At 33.5% G+C, this 23,651-nt stretch overlaps 2 protein-coding genes across 3 annotated transcripts in view; one reads left to right on the forward strand and one right to left on the reverse strand.

Annotated features, from left to right (window-relative positions):
• The first annotated feature begins 4,666 nt into the window (after positions 1 to 4,666).
• On the forward strand, positions 4,667 to 13,458 carry Mcm6 (Minichromosome maintenance 6). The gene is made up of 6 exons (XM_023174250.2): positions 4,667 to 4,868; positions 4,923 to 5,331; positions 10,556 to 10,747; positions 10,859 to 12,311; positions 12,365 to 12,501; positions 13,250 to 13,458. The coding sequence occupies exons 1-6, from the start codon at positions 4,777 to 4,779 to the stop codon at positions 13,358 to 13,360; spliced, it is 2,394 nt and encodes a 797-aa protein (XP_023030018.2). The 5' UTR covers positions 4,667 to 4,776; the 3' UTR covers positions 13,361 to 13,458.
• Positions 13,367 to 23,651, reverse strand: part of LOC111517953 (general transcription factor 3C polypeptide 1) — a 47,686-nt gene continuing 37,401 nt past the window's right edge. For both annotated transcript variants that reach the window (XM_074184394.1, XM_074184393.1), the window contains exons 16-22: positions 22,049 to 22,434; positions 21,335 to 21,590; positions 19,961 to 20,114; positions 18,977 to 19,209; positions 17,195 to 17,384; positions 13,700 to 13,790; positions 13,367 to 13,646 (exon numbers count right to left, since the gene is read on the reverse strand). In XM_074184394.1, coding sequence (XP_074040495.1) covers positions 13,516 to 13,646; positions 13,700 to 13,790; positions 17,195 to 17,384; positions 18,977 to 19,209; positions 19,961 to 20,114; positions 21,335 to 21,590; positions 22,049 to 22,434 — 1,441 coding nt within the window. In that variant the 3' untranslated portion in view covers positions 13,367 to 13,515. The remainder of the gene's footprint in view (positions 13,647 to 13,699; positions 13,791 to 17,194; positions 17,385 to 18,976; positions 19,210 to 19,960; positions 20,115 to 21,334; positions 21,591 to 22,048; positions 22,435 to 23,651) is intronic.

A 23,651-nucleotide genomic window follows, 5' to 3' on the forward strand; every position in this document is an offset into this window, starting at 1 on the left:
CACAATACTTATTGCAGTTGGAACTTTCATTTCTAGAGGGCTAAAAAATAGCCGCCACTTTTGAGCCAAAATTCCAAAAGCGTTTTCCACGACTCGACGAGCTCGGCATAGGTGGTAATTAAATTTTTCTTTTCTGGCGTCCTGGCGTAATTGTCGATAAGGAAATGGTCTCATTAAGTACGAGCTTAATGTAAAAGCTTCGTCACCAACTAAGACACAAGGAAGTGGCTCATCCTTCCCATGCAAAAGTTTAGTGGCAGGAATGTTAAAGGTTCCAGTTTCAAATTTTCTACCCATATTTGAAGCTTCAAAAATACCACCATCACTTTTTTTTCCATAGGCTCCGACATCGATGGAAATGAATTTATAGTACGGATCCACAATTGCCATTAACACTATCGAAAATTTTTTTAAACAACAATAATGTAGAGATCCACTGTTTTTGGGGCACTTTATAGTTACATGTTTGCCGTCTATACTTCCTAGACAGTTAGGAAAGTTCCATATATCCTTAAAACCGGAAATTGAAGTTTCCCAAATTTCTGTAGTGGGTTCTGGCATATAAATTGGTTGCAGTCTCGTCCAAATTGCGCAACATACTTCTTCAACAATTTTTGAAACCGTAGAAAATCCCACTCGGAAACTGTGTCCAATGGTTTTATATGAATCTCCTCTTGCTAGAAATCTGAAACAAAATAATATTTTTTTTTGTTTGCAGGGAAACATATTAAAAAGAAGTGGAAAAATTTACGCGATAATTATGCCAAACATCTTAGATCAGAAAAAACGACAACTGGACAGAAAGCATCAGTAATTTGTCGTTATAAGAAGTGGCCATGGGCTCAACAAATGGAACCATTTCGGCCATTCCTCCGGTTTGCAACAACGGAGTCTAATATTTCTCGTGCAGGTATATCGTCTGATATATTAGAGTCAACTCAAGAAGAGTCGCCAGCTGATTCACCAGTCAATTCTTTAGAAATACCAAATGACGACAACTCAGTTACTAATGACAACGAAGTGGAATTGCCAGTTAATACTGTTCAACGTACAGAAACAGCAGACATAGAACAATTACCCATACCTCAAACTAGCAGAAAAAGGAAGGTTACTAAAGTCACACCCTCTTCACAACCAAATGGTACTGAGAAAATATTAAGTTACTTTCAAAAAAGGTCGATGGTAGCAGAGTGCGATGAAATAGACAAAATATTTTTGGGGTATGCCGCAGCTGTGAAGAAATTATCTGTTCGAAGAGAAACAATGATAAAATTTGGTATTGCTAACATGATTATGGAAAACGAATTGGAACAGCAACAGGAAATCCCAACTTCGTCTGTATGCAATATTTCAAACTCGAATGCGCATTCATTGTCGGTCATGAGTTCTCCAGAATATTCGTATCATGTTCCAAATGTTCCAAATACTGAAACAATAACATCACAATCACTATCGGCCACTGCTTCTTGATATGAAAATTTTGGCAATAGTAATATTTGACTTAAATTTATTTGTTTTCTAACTTTTGTTGCTGGGTTTCTACGTTTCTTCTGTTATTGTGTACTACGTTCCTGGCCAGTATTCAGAATTTTTTTTGTGTTCTTACTTATTTTTGATATTCAACATAAATATACTATGATATGCACTATTTATTTTTTTTCTGCGTTTGATTTCACTACTACCTAGTCAACAGTAGCATCTTAGAAGTAAATTTAAAACTACAAACTTAATTTGAAAGTCTTGTACACATTGGATTTTTTATATTTTTTGTATGTTGCATTCTCAAATATAAACTGCGCTAAATCGTGAAACGTGTTCTTTTTACTTCAAAAAACTCAAATTATTTTTAAATCATCGACTCTTGATTTCATTTTATTTCAAATGAATGTACTGACCTTAAGGTAACTGCAAGCCGCTCTGCAGGTTCTATTGGTTCCCTGAATTTACTGTGTTGTTTTCTTATATCATTCTCTATACGTGCTAATATTTCATCAAAGCATTCAAAATTCATCCGAAAATAAATATAAAACCGTTTCTCATCCATTCGTAGCTGTTTATATAACGTGTGGAATTCTCCTTCCTGAAGACGCGTCTGATTTATTTCATGAACCCATTGGTTTTTCCTAAAATAACATTGAGAAAATTAAATTTTTCATCCAACACATTTGAACAAAACGTACCTTCGGTTCCTCTGATGGAGCAACTCCCGTTGTTCTTCTTCATTGGCGGCTGCCAAAAGTAATACTTCCTCTTCGAAATCCATAGGATGGATAAGTATACCTACCCAATATTATTCACAAATGGATGTTTTGAGAGACTATACCGCATGAGCGACCGCATTGCTACCGCTCATGTATGTGTTTAGTGATTACCGCCACCGCCACCGCTGTCGCCACCGCCACCGCGTATATGTGTCCCTGCCTTCATACATTCTGCGATGGCAATGTTATATTTAATAAAAGATGCTTCTGCATAGAATTAGAAAAATAAATCTCTGTAGATTGCAAACTCTCGAAATCTGTTTCCTGAAAACTACGTAGAAACATGTATTCATTCTTGAGACCACAAAAATGATAGTCTCTACATAGAGAGACTATCATAGATAGAAATAGTAAACCGCCAATAAGGCTTGATCATTAGGGATGTTGTTAATCGTTGGACATGACGTTGTTATAGAAACATGTAATTTCAAATTATATGATAACGAAACAAAATTATCAATAGTGAGATCATTTAAAAGTATTCAAGCATATACGGGTATCTAAACGAATACAATATCCAAAATATAAAAACAAAATAGATCTGGTTTAAATAAACTTCCATGTACGCCAAATTTAAAAAGTCAAAACTGAAACTTCTGGCGCAGAATAAATTCAAAACAAGAGTTGCTCCTAAACACCAGAACTGCAATACTCTTCTGGACACGTGTTTTACCAGGCGGGGTCTTCAGGAGATGAAGTAGACTGGTGTTTGGAATTTCCTGGTGGCCTTTTTATCTGCTGCATCATCAAACGCGTGTCGAAAGAAAGTGTTTTTATTCTAGTGGGAAAGTGATCATCAAAAGAATGGAAATGCAGTTTAATTCCAATTGAATACTACCAGTAATTCCTTTTGAAAACGTGAACTGGATATTATTCACCTATATCAAGATGGTGTCATTGTTTCTTTGTTATTTTCTAACGGATGTGTAACTGTGTGTGTAACTAATGTAATAATGCCGATAGGGGTCACGGTAATATTTTGAATTTCTTTCAAAATACGTTTTAATATTTTTACATGATTATTTTTCATTACCATTACTTTTTGTACCTATGAATTATCAGCTGAATGTTACAGATTTAGAGTTTTATGTCAATAAATTATAAATTATCAGCTGAAGACGACTTGCAAATTGTAAATTATGTCAGCACCATACCATCAGGAGTACTGTTTTGTAGTTTTGCATTATTATTCAAGTCGTTTTATTATTATACTAATATTTTTTTAAAAGCTGATGTATAACAGTTTGAGATTATTTCCCTATGTGGTTGACAATTTTTATTGTCGAATGTTGCAGATTCGATGAATGAATTAAACGAATTCAATATTCGAAATTGAAATCTTTTGAAAACACCATTCCCTTACCAGAACAAAAATGCTGTTTCTCAACGCGCGTTTCTTCTGATGATAATATCTTGTATTAGTTCTGGGAGAGAGAGGGGTGTTTTCAATAGATTCATTTCACACCAGAGGTTATACTTATCAAGTTAATATCATGGATGGAAAAGCAATATCTTCCACTTGCAGGTGCATTTGCGTATTTGATAAAAAATATTCATTAAAACTAATTAATATGCCAATAACATTGGTATAACATTTCGATTCAAAATATTCATTTCATAAACTACACCTTACGATTTGATCTCCAAAAACTTTATTTGAAAAATATCATTACATGTTTTGCTAACACAGTAGCTTTTTCATGCGAAATCAATCAGAAAATTGAAATATTTACATAATACTTCTTCGATTGACGACTTGTTAATTTTGTGGAAATTCATGTTCACTGAGGATACACTACAAAAACACACTTTTGTCTCCTGAACCTATAGTCCTCTCCTGAACCTATAGTCCAGATCCCAAAACCTACATTATATTGAAAGCTTTGTTATGTTCATGGATTTTACAGGTATATGAAACGCAGGTACCGGATATCAGGTATATCAGATATATCAGGTATATGAAATCATTTATGCTAGAATAATATAGGTATAAATTACTGGGATTTAAATGTAATCAGTTAGTTTTGAAAATGGTATAATAGCCGAAACCGGTCAACAATAAAGAAATATAGTGGAAAATAGACAAAAGTGTGTTTTTGTAGTGTATTCTCAATTTACATAATAATAAATGTATATACTCATTTAAGAAGCAAAAATTATGGTGCGATATCAGATAAATTCGATGAAACTCCGTCGAATGTATGATTGAAAGTTTTACAATGTTCCCAATTGAATGGTCTAGTTTCCACATGTCCACATGTTCAATACATTTTCGCCATTTTTCGGAATCAACAATTTTTAAGAACCCCTTAAAAGAGTATTTTGACATCCGTGAAACGAGTTCTGTGGTTAAGGTCGATAAAAATAAGAATACTATTGTAGAAAATTGAGAAGAAGAAAGACATTTCCCGCCAAAACCTGTTGAATATTTGAGGTTTGATTATGTGTGCATTTTGAAGGGTGCTTATGTTTGCTTCTTTTGTTTCTTTTTGAAAAGTGAACTTAAGATTCTGTTATGGATGTAGCTGATATAAATATAGGACAGAGGCAGCATAGAGATGAGATAGGAATACGCTGTCAGAAACTTTTTCAGGACTTCTTGGACGAGTAAGATTGTTGAATGAAAGTTTATGTTAACTTGAATGTTAAACTAAATTTTAGGTACAGAGAAGATGGGGAGCTCAAGTATCTAGAGCCAGCCCAAGAACTCCAAAATGAAGAACGCAGCACTATTGAAATAAGTTTCGATGATGTAGAAAAGTACAACCAACATCTTGCTACAACAATCATTGAAGAGTATTACAGAATATATCCTCACCTCTGCCAAGCAGTCGCTAACTATGTTAAAGATAGGGCCGGTCTCAAGAAGGAGAAAGAATGTTTCATAAGCTTTGTTGATGTTCCTACCAGGCATGTTGTTAGAGAACTCAAAACTGATAAAATTGGTACTCTTGTCAGAATATCTGGACAAGTTATTCGCACTCATCCAGTACATCCTGAGCTGATTTTAGGAACCTTCACATGTTTAGATTGTCAGACTGTCATAAAAAATGTAGAACAACAGTTCAAGGTATATTTTTATTTCGAATAGTTTTAATCTTACTCAGGTTTTTCAGTATCTTATTCAACACTCAAACAAAGGAATCACATAAAGTAAATGTTCATTTTTCCAGCTTGCACTAGTTTTTGAGTATTTTCAATCACTGATCACAAATTTGAAGTCAAAACTTGGCATTCGGATTTACTTTTGAATAATGAAGTTGGATTTATAGTTTAAGTAACGCAACATAATCATTAATGCAAAAGAACAAATATTCATTTCATAGATGACGCACCGCAATGCAAAACTGTAGCATCCGGATGCGCATATCAAATTCACTCTGTCAAATCATGTTGTGTTGGTTTTCTATTCCTGAAACCAGTATGGTTGGATATGTTTCTATCCTTCACTCATGGTAATGAATTGAAAAAGAATAGAAATACAGTAATTGCACGATCAGTCAAATACAGATTTGTTTTGAAAATTTTAAAATGATAGTCAATAAAAATTATCTTTCATTATCCACCTGTTTATTATTATTGGCAAGTGCGCTGATAAAAAAAAGGAAATTTAGGAAATTTAAGACAAGACCTTTAAATTTAGACAGAAGAATTTGGCATTCAATTGCTGTAATACACAGATTGTATTATTAGGAATAAATATGCAAATGTATTTTCATTGCGGCTCATGTGCAGGGCTAGTCCTATTTCTGTCAAGCTATTGTCCCTAACCACATTATTTTTGAAATTTTTATTGGATTTATCGTAGAGGTTCGGGAAGGACTGAACCAATGTTATTAACAAATCATAATCCACTTCTAAAAGTATTAATTTAGAAAAGAAGAAATATTTCTTACATTTTTTAAATTTACCCATAAATTTACCTATAATAATACAATATCCTCGACAGTAAAACCGTAAAATATTAAACAAACTAACCACAAAATTGAAAACTGACACCTAATACATGACCCAAACTGTTTTGTGCTCCGATTGTAGCATTTATAAATGAAAGCATGTTAATCTGAACCTTTATGTTTTTACGGTATCGTGGACGTTAGCGGTACAGCTGCGTTACGTAATCTATAAATCAGCTTTGAAAACTTCTATTTCATCAAAATAACCCTCTTTGGAATAATATGCCATTCATTAAAGTTTTTGTTATGAAAATATATAGCCGAACTCAAGAAAAGAAGTTGTTGCCAATTTTCTAAAATGTTCTTAGCTTTGCCATATAAGAATGTACAAGTTTGTTCATTCTCGCTATTAGGTACAACTAGTCAATTCAGCCTTCTCTTACATTTTGCATACCAGAAACTACGAATATGGAATCAGTTGTAGAAGTCTCATTCTAACAGACAAAAAGAGTGGCATTCTTTCTCTATTAGGTAACCCTTCAATTTTGTTACACTACCAAGAAAACTAATATAAAAGTCCCTCATACAAGCGTCATTCGGTTTCAGGAATAATTGTGTTTATAACAGTATGTAGTTGAGGAGAGTAAAACTTTTTTATGGAAAATACCAAAGTAGCTAGTGAATTATTAATAATAATAATAATGATTTTTGGGCAAAATAGGATTAAACAACCAAAAAGGCGAAGTTCAAAACTGCAGTGTCATTTCATGAGTTTACATTACAAAAATTCTGCTTCTGAAATTTAAATTAGGCTGCACCCCAAGTTTTGACTTGAAATTCGTGATCAGCAGGCAAGAATATATGAGTCTCAATTAAAAATTTGTTCTGATTGGGTAGAATACGAGGGTTGCTTTTTATATTTCCGGATTAGAGAACAAAAACAAATATTAATCATCCAAAATCACTTTATTGTTTTTCAAAATATTTCCCATCTATACACTTTTGCATGCGTTTGAACCAATTGTCGAAGCACTTTTGCCACTCTGATGTATTCTGAATGCAGCAACCCCTTCTACTGGTGTCGAAAAACGTTGACCTCTCAGTTTTTTTTATACGTGCGGGAATAGATAGTAGTCATTCGGTACCAAGTCAGGACTATACAGCAGATGACTCATCAAATCGATGTATTAAGCGCTCAGAAATGCAGTTGTTTGAGCCGGTGTGAGAGTGCACATTGTCATGGTGAAGAGTGATCCGTCTTCGGCGGTTGGTTTTCCTGATTTCTTGGAAGACAACTGGCAAACAAATGGTTGTGTACCTACCACTCACTCGAAAAAAACGGCGACTATTTGCTTGGAAGTGCATCGTGCGCAAACAACTTTTGTTGGATTTGGCTCATCTTGAAACACCCATACAGTCGACTGCTGTTTACTTTCGGGCTCATACGCGTAAATCCACGATTCGTCACCTGTCACGATGTCATAGACGTGTTTCGAAGCACCGCGATCATATTTTTTGAGAATTTCCTTCGACCAATCGGCACAAGTCTTTTTTTGAGCGATTGACAAATTGTGCGGAATCCAACGCGAAAAAATTTTTTTGACAGTCAAATGTTTATGCAATATTGAGTGTATGCTGGTGACACTAATGCCTAAGGTTGAAGGTCACATGACGATCTTGCAATATCAGTTCGCGCACAGCATCAATGGTTTTCAGAACAACAACTGATTGTGGACGACCTTCACAAAATTCATCTTGGAATAAACTACTACCACGATTGAATTCACCATACCATCGATAAACACTGGTCCTTGATGGAGCTTCATCGCGATAAATTGAATTAAGTTCATCCATGCACTGTTGCTGAGTTATTTAAGTTACTGTAAACAACACAAATAGCGGGCGTATGTCAAAAAGTTCTGAGTACGTATAAGCTCAAAAATGTCCAACTTTACGATAGAGCTGTCAGTTGCCAAATTGCAACACTAGAGTTGCCAAATCCCGAAACTTAAAAGGCATCACTCGTATTGGCATACTTTTCAGTTACCTTCAGTTATGATCATCAATGGAAGAATTTTTGATAAATTTGTTGTATCTACAGGTGTTTAATAGTGATCATCTTTCTAAAATCTGTAAATGAATTCGCTTATTCAAACATCTGTTGGAGTATTTAAAAAAAAATCTGTTTCAAATCTGTTTAGTCGCCCCCATACGAACGACAACTCAGAAGTTGAGAAACTTGTGCGAGCTAAGGACTAACGAGGTCTTACCTTTCAACTTGAGATTCCTAACACGGTTGCAGAATCATTCCAGCTTCAACCAGATAAATTCTCTCGAAAAAAATATCTGGTCGATGCGGGAATCGAATCCACGGTCTTCCGATCGTGAGTTGGGTGCACTTCCACAACAGCAGTAAACAATAAATATCAGCCCTCATCAGGTTGCTTTAACGCTGATGGTCAAGGCAGTACTGGGTGCCATAATAAGGCGCTCGTGAATGACCTGTGAATAAAAAATCGAATCCAGGTACTTCTGACTATAGGAGTGCACAAAATACATCAAAACTTTTCTTTTGTACTAAACCAATATAATTTATTGACGTCGCCAATACAAAAAACAAGTCATTTTGTTCACTTACCACAATTTCAAACTTGAAGACTATCTAGAAGCACTAGGAATACAAATATATATGAACACCTATGAGTAACTTTGTCTCTTGGGGTGACAAAGTTGTTTCCTTGTACAAGTAGTACTTGTAAAATCGAGAAGTATACCTGAAGGATGGTAGATTTCCATATAAGTGAAATTTTATATCAGTACTTTTTCATATATTACATATATACATATATTTATATATTTCATATATTACAACTAATTCTCTCACAGCTTTCCTAAACAGTACAATCTCGCAAATGCCAAGTAACTAATTATATGGCTAATATGGTTACAGACATTGGATTGCATCTCAAATCCTGCTGCGTAGAAAAGCTGGGAGAAGTGGATGATTCGAATTTAATTTGAAATATTCATCTTTACCAGTGTATGTATCTCTGTTTCACATATTCATCATGCACTTGGGTTCATGACATTCAGTTTAACTTTATAAATCTATTGTAAGAGCAGAATGTACTAAAGACACTTTCAAAATTGTATTTAGCTTCTTCCATCTATTTACAGAAAATGAAAATATTTATTTTTAATTGCGAAAATCCCACTTTCACCATGAGTAGATGAATATTTCCGTGATATATATACATCTATATAATTGATCAAATGGTACACTGAAAGTATCAAGTATTATTAAGAAATATTCCTTAGTACTTTTCAGGAGTCTGATATAATTACTAAGGTAACCATAATTTTGATTGTCTCAAAGCTCTAGATTGAAACACCATAATTGAATTTTTTTATAAGCACATCTGAGAAATAAGTGTTGAATGTTATATTTTAATTCAAGTCAGAGTAGTTACTCGATACTACTGGTGCATGTTCCGTTTAAAATTGTCACATTTTATTATTTATTGATAACAGTGAGCTGATGTCCATCTCGTTTTTATAAATGTTTTTCATATACACACATATTGATATGAGTATTACAAATAGATCTCGAAAGCAGAATTTCAAAACTAAAATATTTTCGTCTTGATTTTGTATTTATTTTCGAGTTTATGATATAAAACTCTCATCGGCATCAAATTCTAAAGAAAAAAAATGTAATATCAGAAAAAGTTGAAAAAGATTATTCAAAATAATATTTTTTGAAAAAATAATTATATTGAAATGACATCTTGAAACATTCATCTCTCCCTATACAGTAGGATCTAGTTGATGCTTACCAAAAAAACAGCCAATACCTTGAATTTGCTAGACTACCCTATCTGGGTTAACTTGTTGATATCTGTTGATATAATTCAATATCCATCGTGGCATTAGCCAGAGAAGTACCTGTTTTCCAATAGGCACTTACCACATCCCACTGTGTAGGAATGTTGGGAGAAATGAACTTTGAGACTTCATTTGGAAATATTTATTTTTTATATGTATGTGTTATCGGATATTTCCTACACTGATGAGAGGTAATACCTTGAAACCAGTCTGTAGATGATTTTCTCAAAAAATGTCAGCGTGGTCCTGCTGCTGGATGAACGAGAGGCATCTGCAACACTAGCCTCTATGAGGTAACTTGCATAAATGTCTGTTGGATTCAATTCAATAACCATCGTGGTATTAGCCAAGGAAATAGTTGTTTTCCATCATGCATTAACCAGATTCTAGTGTGTAGGAACGTTAGGGTAGATGCATGTTTGAAGATTTAATTTTGAAATAATCATTTACTCATATGCATATGTATCTCTCCTCAATACAGTCATTAGACTTATGACACATGTTTCTTTGCAGTTCACGAATCCAACAATTTGTAGAAATCCAGTTTGTAATAACAGAAGAAGATTTATGTTGAATGTTGATAAATCTACATTCGTAGATTTTCAAAAAGTAAGGATACAGGAAACACAAGCTGAACTTCCTAGAGGTTGCGTGCCTCGAAGTGTAGAGATTATATTAAGAGCTGAAAATGTTGAACTAGTACAAGTGAGTTACAATCAATTCTGACTATGTTAATAAAAATTTTCATGTATTTTTTGGAATTGAAAAAATGTGGTTATTAGTAGGAAATGGCTAACTCTGTTTTTCTTTCCTAAGCCTGGGGACCGTTATGATTTCACAGGTACTTTAATTGTGGTTCCGGATGTGGGAGCATTGGCTTTACCAGGTGGCAAGACCCAAATTACCTCAAGACACCAACGTGGTGATGATGCTGAAGGTGTAAGAGGACTGAAGGCTCTCGGAGTTCGTGATCTCCATTACCGTATGGCATTTTTAGCATGTAGTGTCCAGCCTACTAATCCAAAGTTTGGAGGAATAGAAATTCCTGTAGGAGAAATCACCCCAGAAATAATGAAACAACAAATGACAGATGGGGAATGGAAGCACATGTATGAAATGTCTCACGATAAAAATTTATATCAAAACATGATAAACAGTCTTTTCCCAAGCATCCATGGTAATGATGAGGTTAAAAAGGGTATACTACTCATGCAGTTTGGAGGAGTGTCCAAAACTACAGTTGAGGGAACTTCTCTAAGAGGAGACATTAATTGTTGCATAGTAGGTGATCCAAGTACAGCCAAAAGTCAGTTTTTGAAGCAAGTTTCAGAATTCTCACCGAGAGCAGTGTACACATCAGGCAAAGCCTCTTCTGCAGCTGGTCTTACTGCAGCTGTAGTTAAAGATGAAGAATCCTCAGACTTTGTTATTGAAGCTGGAGCCCTCATGTTGGCTGACAATGGAGTATGCTGCATTGATGAATTTGACAAGATGGATCAAAGAGACCAAGTCGCTATTCATGAAGCCATGGAACAACAGACAATTTCAATAGCAAAAGCAGGTGTCAGAGCTACATTGAATGCAAGAACATCAATTCTTGCTGCTGCAAATCCTATTGGAGGTCGGTATGACCGTGCTAAATCTTTACAGCAAAACATTCAGCTATCTGCCCCTATAATGTCCAGATTTGATTTGTTTTTTATTCTTGTGGATGAATGCAATGAAGTAATAGACTACGCTATAGCAAGAAAAATAGTTGACTTGCACTGTAATATTGAAGAAAGTGTAGAAAGAGTTTACACAAAACAAGAAGTACTTCAGTACATCAGTTTTGCAAGAAAATTCAAACCAGTTATCAACAAAGAGGCACGAGATCTGCTGATACTCTACTACAATAGGCTTCGGTTACGTGACAGTACCACTACTGGTAAGTCAACATGGCGTATTACGGTGAGGCAGTTGGAAAGCATGATTCGACTCTCAGAAGCTATGGCAAGGATGGATATTTCTGATGAAGTTCAAACAAAACATGTCCGTGAAGCCTTCCGGTTGCTCAACAAATCTATCATTAGAGTAGAACAACCTGATATTCAGCTTGGAGATGATCAACAAGAAGTGACTGAAGATGACAATATGGAGGTTGATTCAACACCCGAACCTTCACAAACTGTTACCAAAAAGAAAATGGTGCTCAGTTTTGAAGAATACAAAGCTCTTAGTAATATGATTGTAGTACATATGAGGAGAGAAGAAACTCGAATGGAAGCAGGTATGTCGGTATTTCATTTAGATTTTCCCTTTAAAATTGTCATACTTTTATAGAAGGTAAAGAGGGGATTCATAGAAGTGATGTTGTGGAATGGTATCTTAATCAAATAGCTGATCAAATTGAAACAGAGGAGGAACTGGTGGAAAAGAAAGATATGTTTGAAAAGGTTCTCGATCGTCTAATATACCATGTAAGTTATATTTTCAAATTTTAATTGTCTATGTGCGATATATTGAGTTCAAAATACATGACCAAAAATTTCAAACATGGAATGACGAAAGTTTATATACACTTACCCTCGACTATGTGGAGCTAACGACAACCTTTTTTGCTTCCACTGGAAACATTTTTTTCAAAATGTATTTCTCAACATGTCATTTCAAACTGTAGATCAACTATAATATGATGGTCTATAGTGACTATCATCTGTGAATATTACTGGAGTTTTATCCCAAAACCAAACCGTTATTTTAACACCTCAACACGTGTTTCGATCACCAAGTGATCATCTTCAAAAGGAAGATTAAACAGTTTAATCTACCTCTTGAAGATGATAACTTGGTGATCGAAACACGTGTCGAGGTGTTAAAATAACAGTTTGGTGTTGGGATAAAACTCGGGTAATATTCATTACTACACCAAAGGTTCCAAACAGTGCATTACAGGTACTATTATCTGTAACCATTCAAACTATCCACATTTGTTTAAATTAACAGATTGAAATACAGATTATGGTTAATTGACACTTTGAATTGTTGATTATAGATAATTGTCAGTTTGAATTGTCAATTATAAAAGAGTAAATCATGGTCCTGTGCCTTTGCCGATACAAGTCTTTTGAAGACTTCTAAGAAATTCTAATAAAGGTGAAATCCAAATTTCAAATAATTTTTTTGAACAATACTAGAAACAGCATTTCAATAATAATACTTTTTCAGGATCAGATCATCATCCCACTGACCAGAAGTGGTCTCAAAGGCACAGATCAAGAGGAAGAAACTGAAGATGCACTACTAGTTGTGCATCCAAACTATGTGGTGGATCAATAGAAATGGTTTAGTTATAAATAATAATTTGTATTTATTTCAAGTTTGTGAATTTCCAAATAAAACTTTTTTTTTAATAAAAACATTTTTACATAACTCTATTACACAGAAATAACTATTGTATAGTGAATAAATTAAAATCTGAGGAATTACAATAACTAGTTACATATATTTGCTGAAGCTGTCACTGTTTGCTGGTAATCATACAGGAAAGATCCCAAACAAGTCATTGAAATATTATGAGGCTCTATGGAGCAATATTCAAAATCATCCAAAATTGTTGCAGGTCCTGAAAAATAACGGTTATTGCTACTGAATTTACTAACAATAATTTTTCCTTACTTTCATTAACCTTCTTCCATTCTGAATACAATGTTTGTTCTATTAATCCCTCATATACACGTATTGATAAACAGCCTAGGTCTTGCAATATCTAAAACAAAAAGATTTTGATAATGGAAATTGTCCACATACCTCAGTGAAAACTTCAATCAAACTGGCTTTTATTGAAAATTCTGACTTGATTTTGATTGTCACTTCTTTTCATTATTGGTCCTGAACAAAATCAAGTCTTGTGAATCAAAGAAAAGCTCCAAATAACCAAAGAACCTAACTTTTGTAATAATAATAATATTTATTGATTTCTTTAGGACATCCTAATATACATACATTACAATCATCAATGATTCCAGACTGGTTTCAACATGAGGATATACATAATAAATATATTACCAAACAGAAAAAAGAAAATCAGGTGTGATATTTTATATAGTTGGTGATTTTTTTTAATTGGAAAACATTCATTGAATCTTTCAACGAAAGTGGAAGTTTGTTATACTCATTCAAACCTTTATAAAATAAAGACTTCATCATACTAGTCAAATTAGTTCGAGGAAGGTGGAATTTTTGGGAGCTACTCGCTCTTGTTAAGTGGTTATGGATTTGAGATTTATATATATAGAATTCTTCAAAATAAATTGGAAGCAAGTCATGTGTTAGTTTGAAAATGAATACCATTGCTAACTCGTACAGTCTCTGGGGAACAGACAGCCACTGCAATGTGCTTAACATGTTTGATATACTAGAATACCTATTCACTTGTAAAATAATCTTCATTCCACGATTCTGTAAATTTTGTAAAGCCGATACCTTATTTTGGTCAAATGAGTATAGCATAACAGACTAGCACAATAATCAAAATGGGGTTGGATTATATAATTATATAATGTAATTTTTGAGTACATCGAAAGCTAAGATGAAATTCTTGAGAAAAAATATATTTTTTTAGTAATGTTTCTATATATATAATCAAAATGAGCATGAAGAAATAAACTATTATCCACCATGAAACCTAAGTATTTGAATTCACTTACGAACTCTATTACAGCACCTGCAATTTGTAATCTTATGTTGAGATTATTGATGAGTGATAGCTTATAACCAGTTGATAAGATCATATATTTTGTTTTGGAGGTGTTGAGTTTTAGTTTATTGCTATTCATGTACTTGAAAACATTTCTTAGTTCATTATTCATTTGATCAGCTACTGTTTCTATATTATCTCCTGAAATTGATAACAAAATATCGTCTGCAAAAAGGTTTATGAAATCATAACCATGGATGGTATCTATATCATTCAGGTAGATTCAAAATAATATAGGTCCCAAAACACTCCCCTGAGGTACCCCGAAAATGACATCGCGAGATGAATCTGAATCCTTTATTTTGGTTACCTGTTTACGTTGTGATAAATAATCAGTTAGCCATAACAAAACACCAATACTTTGCAGTTTATTTAGTAATATGTGGCGATCAATTGTCTCAAAAGCTCTTTTAAAATCTAAAAATACGGCTATAATATAATGTCCCTTATCTAATGATCCTTCCATTTTGATATTGTGACTTGTAATGCAGACTCACCTGAATGGTGTTTTCTGAAACCTGACTGATATTTTAGTTAAAAATTATTTTCTAGATATTCAATGAGTTGATTATAAACTGCGAGTTCTAATATTTTTTCAATACAAGGCAAAGTGTTGATTGGTCTAAATTCCCAGGATTTATTTGTGTTAGGGACGGTAGCTCAAGGACACTGGTCTTGAGCTCCTTCGGGAATCGGCCAGTGCTCAAAGATGTATTCATAAAATGCAACAATGCATGTCCTATTATAACACCAAACGTTTTTTTTAAATAAGTTTGCAATTAAGTATTTCACTGCTGTATTTCATTTCCATTCAGTTGATCAATTTAGACAGATCTGCTAATTCCAACACTTTGAATTTCTCGAAGGAGTTGTTAATCGATATAAAATTGGTCTCATGAAGTAAATCAGATTGATCAATAGTGTTCACAATGTCTTGTACGCTATCAATGAAATAATTGTTAAATGATTCTGCAATATCTAGATTATTTTGTATGGAAAAATATGCTGTCCAATAAACCAAATACCACAAGAAACTCTCAAAAATATTTTTCACTGAAAAATAAAACTAGGTAAAAAAGTTAACCATAAAACAATATATAAATTGTTTGTGTTTATTGTTTCTCTTTAATTTGTTCACCATTGCCTGCAATTTTTCAAGAAAGGCAATAAAACATTTGTATAAATGATTTGTTTAATGATGAGTAAAGGTACCATTATTCGTGACTTTTTTTTGTTTATAGGGCTTCAAAATACAGGAGAGTTGATGGTGCATACATTTTTTCAAGATAAAGTCGTGGACAAGAGGATTCGTAAAATATATTAAAAAGAAACAACAAAAATCAGGTATTTTATGAGAAAAAAAAAACAAATGTACTGAGAATGAATAGAAATAAGAGTTTATTTCCAACCTGAAATTAAGCAACTGAAATCTAGTATTTTATGAGGCCAAATGTACTGAGAATGAATAGAAATAAGAGTTTATTTCCAACCTGAAATTAAGCAACTGAAATCTAGTATTTTATGAGGCCTCATTTAAAAATTATGTTGTGAAAACTTAACTGATGATTATCCCAACAAGTCCAAAAATGTTTTTTACAAGATACTAATAAGAAAGAATTTTCAACAACAATATTTTTTCATAAAACTACTAATTACCCAGAAACAGCTGATCCGTGAACCAAAAGTGAAATAGTGTTGGATAGAGAACTAAATTACTTTTCAAACGAGATATACGAAGGACCTCTTCCAATTAAAAAAAGTTGTAACACTTTGTAGGCGACAAGCGACGTGAGATGTACTGACCTGGTGTTTTGTCTCATTATGTATGCAGAGCTGTCTTTAACAAGAACATCATAAGTGCGTACAAGCCATACAGCGCATGGGCATGATAAAACTTCGAAGAGCTGTATCTCTTAAACTATCATCATTTGGACTTTAAGCCCGGGAACACTTTTGATCTACTAGTTCAGAACTATTATTTCCCAAAATTACAAAAAAATTGTTCGAATACCAGTTTCCATGGCATGATAAAACTACAACTTTGAAATGCTGTATCTCTCAAACTATTAACATTTGGAGTTTAGGCCCATAAACACTTTTGATCTACTACTTCAGAACTATTATTTCCCAAAATTACAAAAAAATTGTCCAAAAGCCAGTTTCCATAAGGAAACTGCGGGGTCCTTTAATCAAGTCTTCGTAACTGATAAGGAATTCATCTCAATGAAACAAGTAAAAGTTATGGTGCTTGATAATAAGAATTACACATTCCCATAAGGAGATATTCCCGTAGACATACCCACAGCTTTTCTTTTTTCATTGCAGAGAGACACTGAAGTTTTGCCTCCTATATAAATATTTAATGTTCTTGGGGATGATAAACATAACAAACAATAATTTTAAAAAGTACTCACCTCCAGACAATAATAAATATCTACTGGTTTCAAATAACAAAATTTTTCACACAGTTTAAGAAACGGTAGTTTTGGATATTCCAAACAATGAGATAGAACACTACACAGCCAAATTGTGAGTGTCTCTTTGTTCAAAGAGCCATCAATTTTATTCCAAGGCATTATTTTCACCATCATTAATCTGTTCCGACTGAAAACAAAATTGCATAGTTAAAAGTATGTTCTTAACATTTCACCAGTTTATCGATGTAATAAACCATATTCTATTATTTAAAGGCTGATTCAAATTGATTGAACACCATGGGTATCTTCAGTATTATTAGAGATAGTAAATTGTCAAACTAGTAGAAACCTTCAATAAAAGCAGTTATTTATACTTGCTTATTGAATGTAAGTAAGCAAAAAAGTAATTAATCCATTTTTGACTTTTTTAGTGACATATAATTAGATTTAGTATTAGGTTGTTTCAAAAGTTTTGTCCGTTTTAATGTCATGTACTTTTGTAGCTCCATTTCTGAATGAATATTTATTCTACTGAGACGTTCGTGGCAGTGGTTGGACACCGATGATCCATCCAGGCTCTTCCCAAAGACGAAAACCCACCAAAAAAGTCCATGGTTATTGTACCATTACAGCAGGAAAGGTACCGAAAATTGCATCAGCAGCAGCTGGCAGTGGTCAACAAAAGAGGTCCAATAAGTTCTGTCTCACCCACCATACCCTCCACACCTTTCATCAACCGAGTACCATCTTTTCAAGCACTTCAATTACTCTCTCACTGGTAGAACCTCCGCAATCAGAACCAGGCAAAAGCGTCCTTCGTCGACTTCATCTAATCCCGAGCACATAATTTTTATACTGACTGAATGAATCAACTTCAGTTATGTCGGCAAAAGTGCACTAATTCAAATGGCTCTTATTTTGAATAAATTAAATATGTATTCACCGAGATATTACAGTTTAAAGTAGAATCAAAACTTCTGAAACAACCTAACGTCAAAGAGGGATACCTGATTGTGTTGAAAATAATTGTGTATCACTAGTTTTCTTCAAAACTAATTAATAGTCTATTGTATGATTTTCACTATAAAGATTTTTATTAAAACCGCGACACATGTTTTGCTATACAAAAGCGTTTGCTATTTTGCTATACAATAGCTTTCTCAAGTCTAAATTTATGATAAAAGTAAAAGTGAAGCTGAAGTAAACCCCTCCACAGTTCAACGTTGGTCGTCAAAGTATTTGGAGAGATTTGCATACTATATCCATACCACATACAACTAGTCCGTGCACTGTTGTCAAGAGATAGCCCCAAGCAATCAGAATTTTTTCCTTGCAAACAATCTCAATTTTGATGTTTTGTTCACAGAGGAAGCAAGTTTTTCAATGGGTGCTATTAGAAACTTTCACAGTAATCATTTCTAGGCTTATGAGAATCCTCCTGCTATTGCAGAAGATGGATTTCATTCGTTAAATGTAAGGGCAGGAAATATTGGTGACAACCTATATTTTCTCCCTACCTGGCTAAATGGTATAACGACATTTGCCTGGGAAAAGAACTTATCCGTGAACGAGACGGTGAAGTTTCAGTAACCAAGAGCTACTCTTCTTCAGAATGAACGAAACATTATTCAAAAAATCATACAGATATTCCACTTTCAAGCTGAAACCCCATAAGGTAGGTAAGTGACAAGTTATAAATCACAAGAAACTCCTCTCAAAAAATTACCTTCAACCACTAAAAGTTAACTTTGACACATATGAGTTAAAATAAAAATCTACCTCAACTTATTTTGAAATACTTCTTGATTTTCAATTTCCTTCTCTTCTATTTCCATAACAGCATTTTGATCCTCTGTGGTTATCTGATAAGTTTCTGCTAACCAGTAAGACCGGTATTTATAATGTACAAACACTATCGTACAAATACCAGTTTGAAGAAGGATTCCTGCTTCCACAAGAACCTCAATGATCTTTGCCAAAGACATATTTGTTCGATGGGCGGAAAATCTTTCCTAAAAAATTATTATTATTAGTCTTCTCAAAAAACATACATGTTTATAGTAGGGAAAAAACAATTCAAAAGTATAACATAAGTACGAACAAAGCAACAAAGAAAAAAAGATAAATCAGAACTGACACTAAAGAAAATAGATGATTGAATAAACTTGGAGAGTTTAGACAATAATTATCAACATCTTAAACATAAATACACACATCAGAATATATTCATACGGATAGGTTTCTGCAGTCAGTAATTTGATATACTGTTGTCTGGGTTTAACCGCGTCTGTAACTTGCATCTTTTCAATGTTTCGACTCCTGCTTTGGAGCCATTTTCAAGAATCACTTGGAACTGTACTTACATGACTCGGAGCTGAACACAGCAAGCATATTGCTAGTGACGAGACTTGGGAGCAATGAAGATTACGACCTCGTCCTCGAGTCATGTAAGTACAGTCAAAAAGATTGCTAGCGACGAGACTTGGGGGCAAGGGAGATTACGACCTCGTCCTCGTGTCATGTAAGTACAGTCGAAAAATTGAAAATTACAGACGCAGTTCAACCCAGACAACAGTATATTATATACACACACACACCAAATATCATTTGTTTTCATTTTCATTACTTTTAGATTGCCCGAATATCTTGTCGAATGATTGTGTTCAGTTACTAATAATTTTGAATTTCAGATTTGAACATGTTTCAGCTTATTTTTGACCAAATGAATATAATTTGTGCTACAAAGAAATTGAATAGATTAACCTTTATTTGCTGCCCACTTGCACCAAAAATCTTTTTTACTGACACAAATTCCATAATTTCTTGCATTAAATCTATATCTTCTTGGGTTCCACCAAGTTTTTCTAACATCTCGGCAACTTCTTCAAAGGAAAGCACTTCATGAACCACGATAGAGCTGTAAAAAAAGGTTACTTTTGAGATACTATACACATTCATGAAAAATCGAAATCATAAAAGTTCAATTTCAATTTTGATCCTTGACTCATACCTCAAGATTTAATTCTTGGTATTGAACTTTTGAATAACGAAATTGATTGTAGAGACTTGTTGAGATAAATTCAGTTTCTTGTACCTAGATCACAATCCAGGCATATGATTACTTTCTACAATAGGAATCCTAGGACAATTTCATTGAAAAAGTCGCCGATATTTGTAATGTGTGAGTTGTTCAATAAAGTGTCCGACCTGTGCGATATACATCATGACAGCAAACAGTTTATTTTAAGAACTATAAAAAGTTCAATGTTATGATTGTTTTCCATTTTCTTTTTGTAATCTGATTTTTTTTGTATTCTTATATACTTTAATTATTTGTATTTTATTTATATGTGGGTTTAAACCTGTTGAGAATAAACATATTATCATTATTCGTGTTTGTAATAGTTCGCAATCAAATATCAGAGATATATTTTATGGAAAAACAACTCTACCTCAAATTTCAGCATGTTCAGAAAACAAACACAAAAAAGATTGGATGCTATGGTTACAATATACTCAGAAAATCTGTTAAATGCTATTCGTCGATAAAACGTTGTTCCCCCTTGAGTTAAATATACGTCTCTCCGGCATCCAAATGGTGCTTCTATCTAGAAGATGCCGTGTTATATTATTTTCCTTGCAGTTATCAATCCAGGCCCTAGAGAGATTGCGCTTACACTGTATTGAATCCTGCATTATGCATCTATCAATGAGCTGGTTCTGCTCTCTTTACCATCTGTGCTCATATATATCAGTCGACTACAGAGAGTATTCGTATATACAAAATGCTGTCAAATACTTCAAACTCGAATTCACGCATGTTGTACGCCTGTAATTTTCAGGAATCGAGAAATCTCCAATTGTACGAAAATAGGTCCATAACATCATGTACCTTTCATTTTGGAATTTCATTAATTTAAATCTAGACTGTGATTTTACATACGAAAATTTTCGTGAAGATTCCATCAATTCCTGCAATTTTCTCATTATATAATCAAAATTTGTTAGTATTTTTTGAAAATAAACTTACTGACGACATTTGACGTTTTCATCAGTTTATATGAGAAGTAAAATTTGAATTTAACTTCTATGACCAATCATAAGTATTGTTAGAATGAAAAAATAGGAATCACTTACTTCTCCACTTTATTCCAAATTCTCTCGATTTTTAGTTTATCTTCTATAATGTTCAATATATTTTCTGGAACATATTCTAAATCTTCTACGATTACTTTCTGCAAAGAAGCATACTGAGTAATAAAATGATTTTTCAGACGCTTCAATGTTTTTTCATCTGTAGGTATATCTCCAAAATTTTCTTTGTTAAGCAAATCACTAAGATCAGTAATGTACGGAATTCTTCTGTCTTCACTGGATCCCAATCTCAACATTTCTGAAATAATGTGAACAAATATAATGAAACAATTATTTGGAAAACTTTATAAGTAGAATTTGGAAACTCTGGCATAAAATGAATTTATTGAAGACACTTTTCTCACGCCAGAACAAAGTGTTTCACTAACCAAGTTAGCATCATCAGGAAAGATGCAGTATTCTTGTTTTGGTGTGAGAAAAACCTATTCAATAGATATGAAGTACTACTACTAAGAGAACTGACAATTCATATTTTTTTAACTGACCGATCAATGACCATCATTGTACTTGAACTAACATGTGTTGAGAAAAGTGTTTTCGTAATTCTGGCTATTGGATAAAGTAATTTGATAAGATGTCTATTCCAGTCTATTCCACAATCTTCATTTCTAACAATGGAAGGGATAATCTTTAATTATGCTTATCTGTCTTTATTTATCAAGACTCCCACCATTTCACACAATAAAACAAACTCACCTTCTTTAATCTCTTCTAGAGTTGGGACTCTATCCAGCACTTTCTTTTCAATCATACTTGATTCTTTACTGGCATCGTTATTTTCAAAGTCTTGTTCAGATGAAACTAGAGTATGATCAACTGTAACAACTGGTTCTTCAGTGGCAACATTACTGTGAAGTGTTTCATCCCACTCCATGAATTCTGGACTAGGGCTTCGTTCCATTTCAGCTTTCATACAATTAGCTACCCACGTTTTCAGTCTATCAATTTCGTCAGTATTTTCATTATCATCTGCCAAATCCTGATGGGTGTTTTGTATATCACTGTTGTGCATTATTTTTTCTGCAGGTGAAAGTTTGCCTTCTTTATTGGTAATTAGGTTTGAATCATTACTGAATTTTGTTCTGAAATATTTAAAATGTATCCTTTTTAATTTGTGAAACGTGAAATCTTAATTATTACAAAAAAAAAATTCTTGAATATCTCGAACTACATTTGTTTACTTTATCTAAAGAAATAATCATCATCAATCAACTACTTTTGTCAACCATGTTCAGAAAGTTAGAAATTTATCATGATATCAAACATAAAAGACATTAGTGAGGAAACACAGTCAAAAACAGAAAAAAAAATAATGACATTAAATTAAGAATAATCAAAGAGGTTAATTTCATAAACAACACCTCACGATTTGATCTCCACAAACTTTATTTTTTTAACAACAATATTTATTCCTCTTCAAAAGGTTTAATTATGGGAAATCCGTTAAGCCCCTTACTTGCGGAAATTTTCATAAATAACCTAGAGAAGTCGATTGTTAAACATGCTTTGATTAAGAATTTCTTGTATTGGCATAGATATGTGGATGACGTTTTGGTATGTTTTACAGGTACTAAGAAACAATTATATACTTTTCATAGGGATATCAACAAAATACATGAAAACATTAAATTCTCTATTAAAGTAAAAGCAGACAACTCAGTCAATTTCTTGGACTCAACAATTAGTAGAATGAACAACAAACATGATTTTTCAATTACATTACGGTTCTACCCATCCATATCAACACAAAGTAGCAGCTTATAATAGCATGATTCACAGATTAATCAATGTTCCTCTTTCAATAGATAATTTCAATAAACCACTTAATATCATCAAACAAATTGCAGTAAACAAGCCCAATTAATAAACAAAATACTTTCCAAAAAAGTGTATGCAAAAGCGATTCAAGACGTTTTTCCTATTGATAAGTAAGATTAGTCTTTCTCAAAGTGGGCGATAACGCCCCCTTGTGGGCGCTGGAGGCCTACAGGGGGGCAGTTAAGGACACAGAGAAGATTGGCGGCGTTGAAGCGATTTAGGGGGGCGATGGCTAATTTAAAAATGTTTTTTTGCTTTTAACACACACTTTACCGCTCCTTTACGCTTAACGCGCGTTTCCTCGTGTAACGTCATCTAGGGTACTAGACAGAAACTATTTTCTGTCCAATAGTTGTCAAACTGTACAATAGATGGCGGTAAACTCCAATACGAAGCGAGAAGTTTTTAGTCTTCATTCTCGAAAGTACTAGGTCCGCCTGCTGCCTCATATAAAAGCGCGCGCTCCATTCAGTCAGTAATG

This window comes from Leptinotarsa decemlineata, unplaced genomic scaffold, assembly GCF_025532065.1.
Source record: "Leptinotarsa decemlineata unplaced genomic scaffold, Ldec_3_MD MMD2_tig00026354_RagTag_RagTag, whole genome shotgun sequence".
Classification (NCBI taxonomy): Eukaryota; Metazoa; Arthropoda; class Insecta; order Coleoptera; family Chrysomelidae; genus Leptinotarsa; species Leptinotarsa decemlineata.

Bases quoted from the DNA above. Each gene is read 5' to 3' on its own strand.
- Mcm6 (XM_023174250.2), top strand. From the start codon at position 4,777: ATGGATGTAGCTGATATAAATATAGGACAGAGGCAGCATAGAGATGAG. The intron at 4,869-4,922 runs GTAAGATTGTTG...ACTAAATTTTAG, and splicing joins TTTCAGGACTTCTTGGACGA to GTACAGAGAAGATGGGGAGC. The intron at 12,312-12,364 runs GTATGTCGGTAT...ATACTTTTATAG, and splicing joins AGAAACTCGAATGGAAGCAG to AAGGTAAAGAGGGGATTCAT.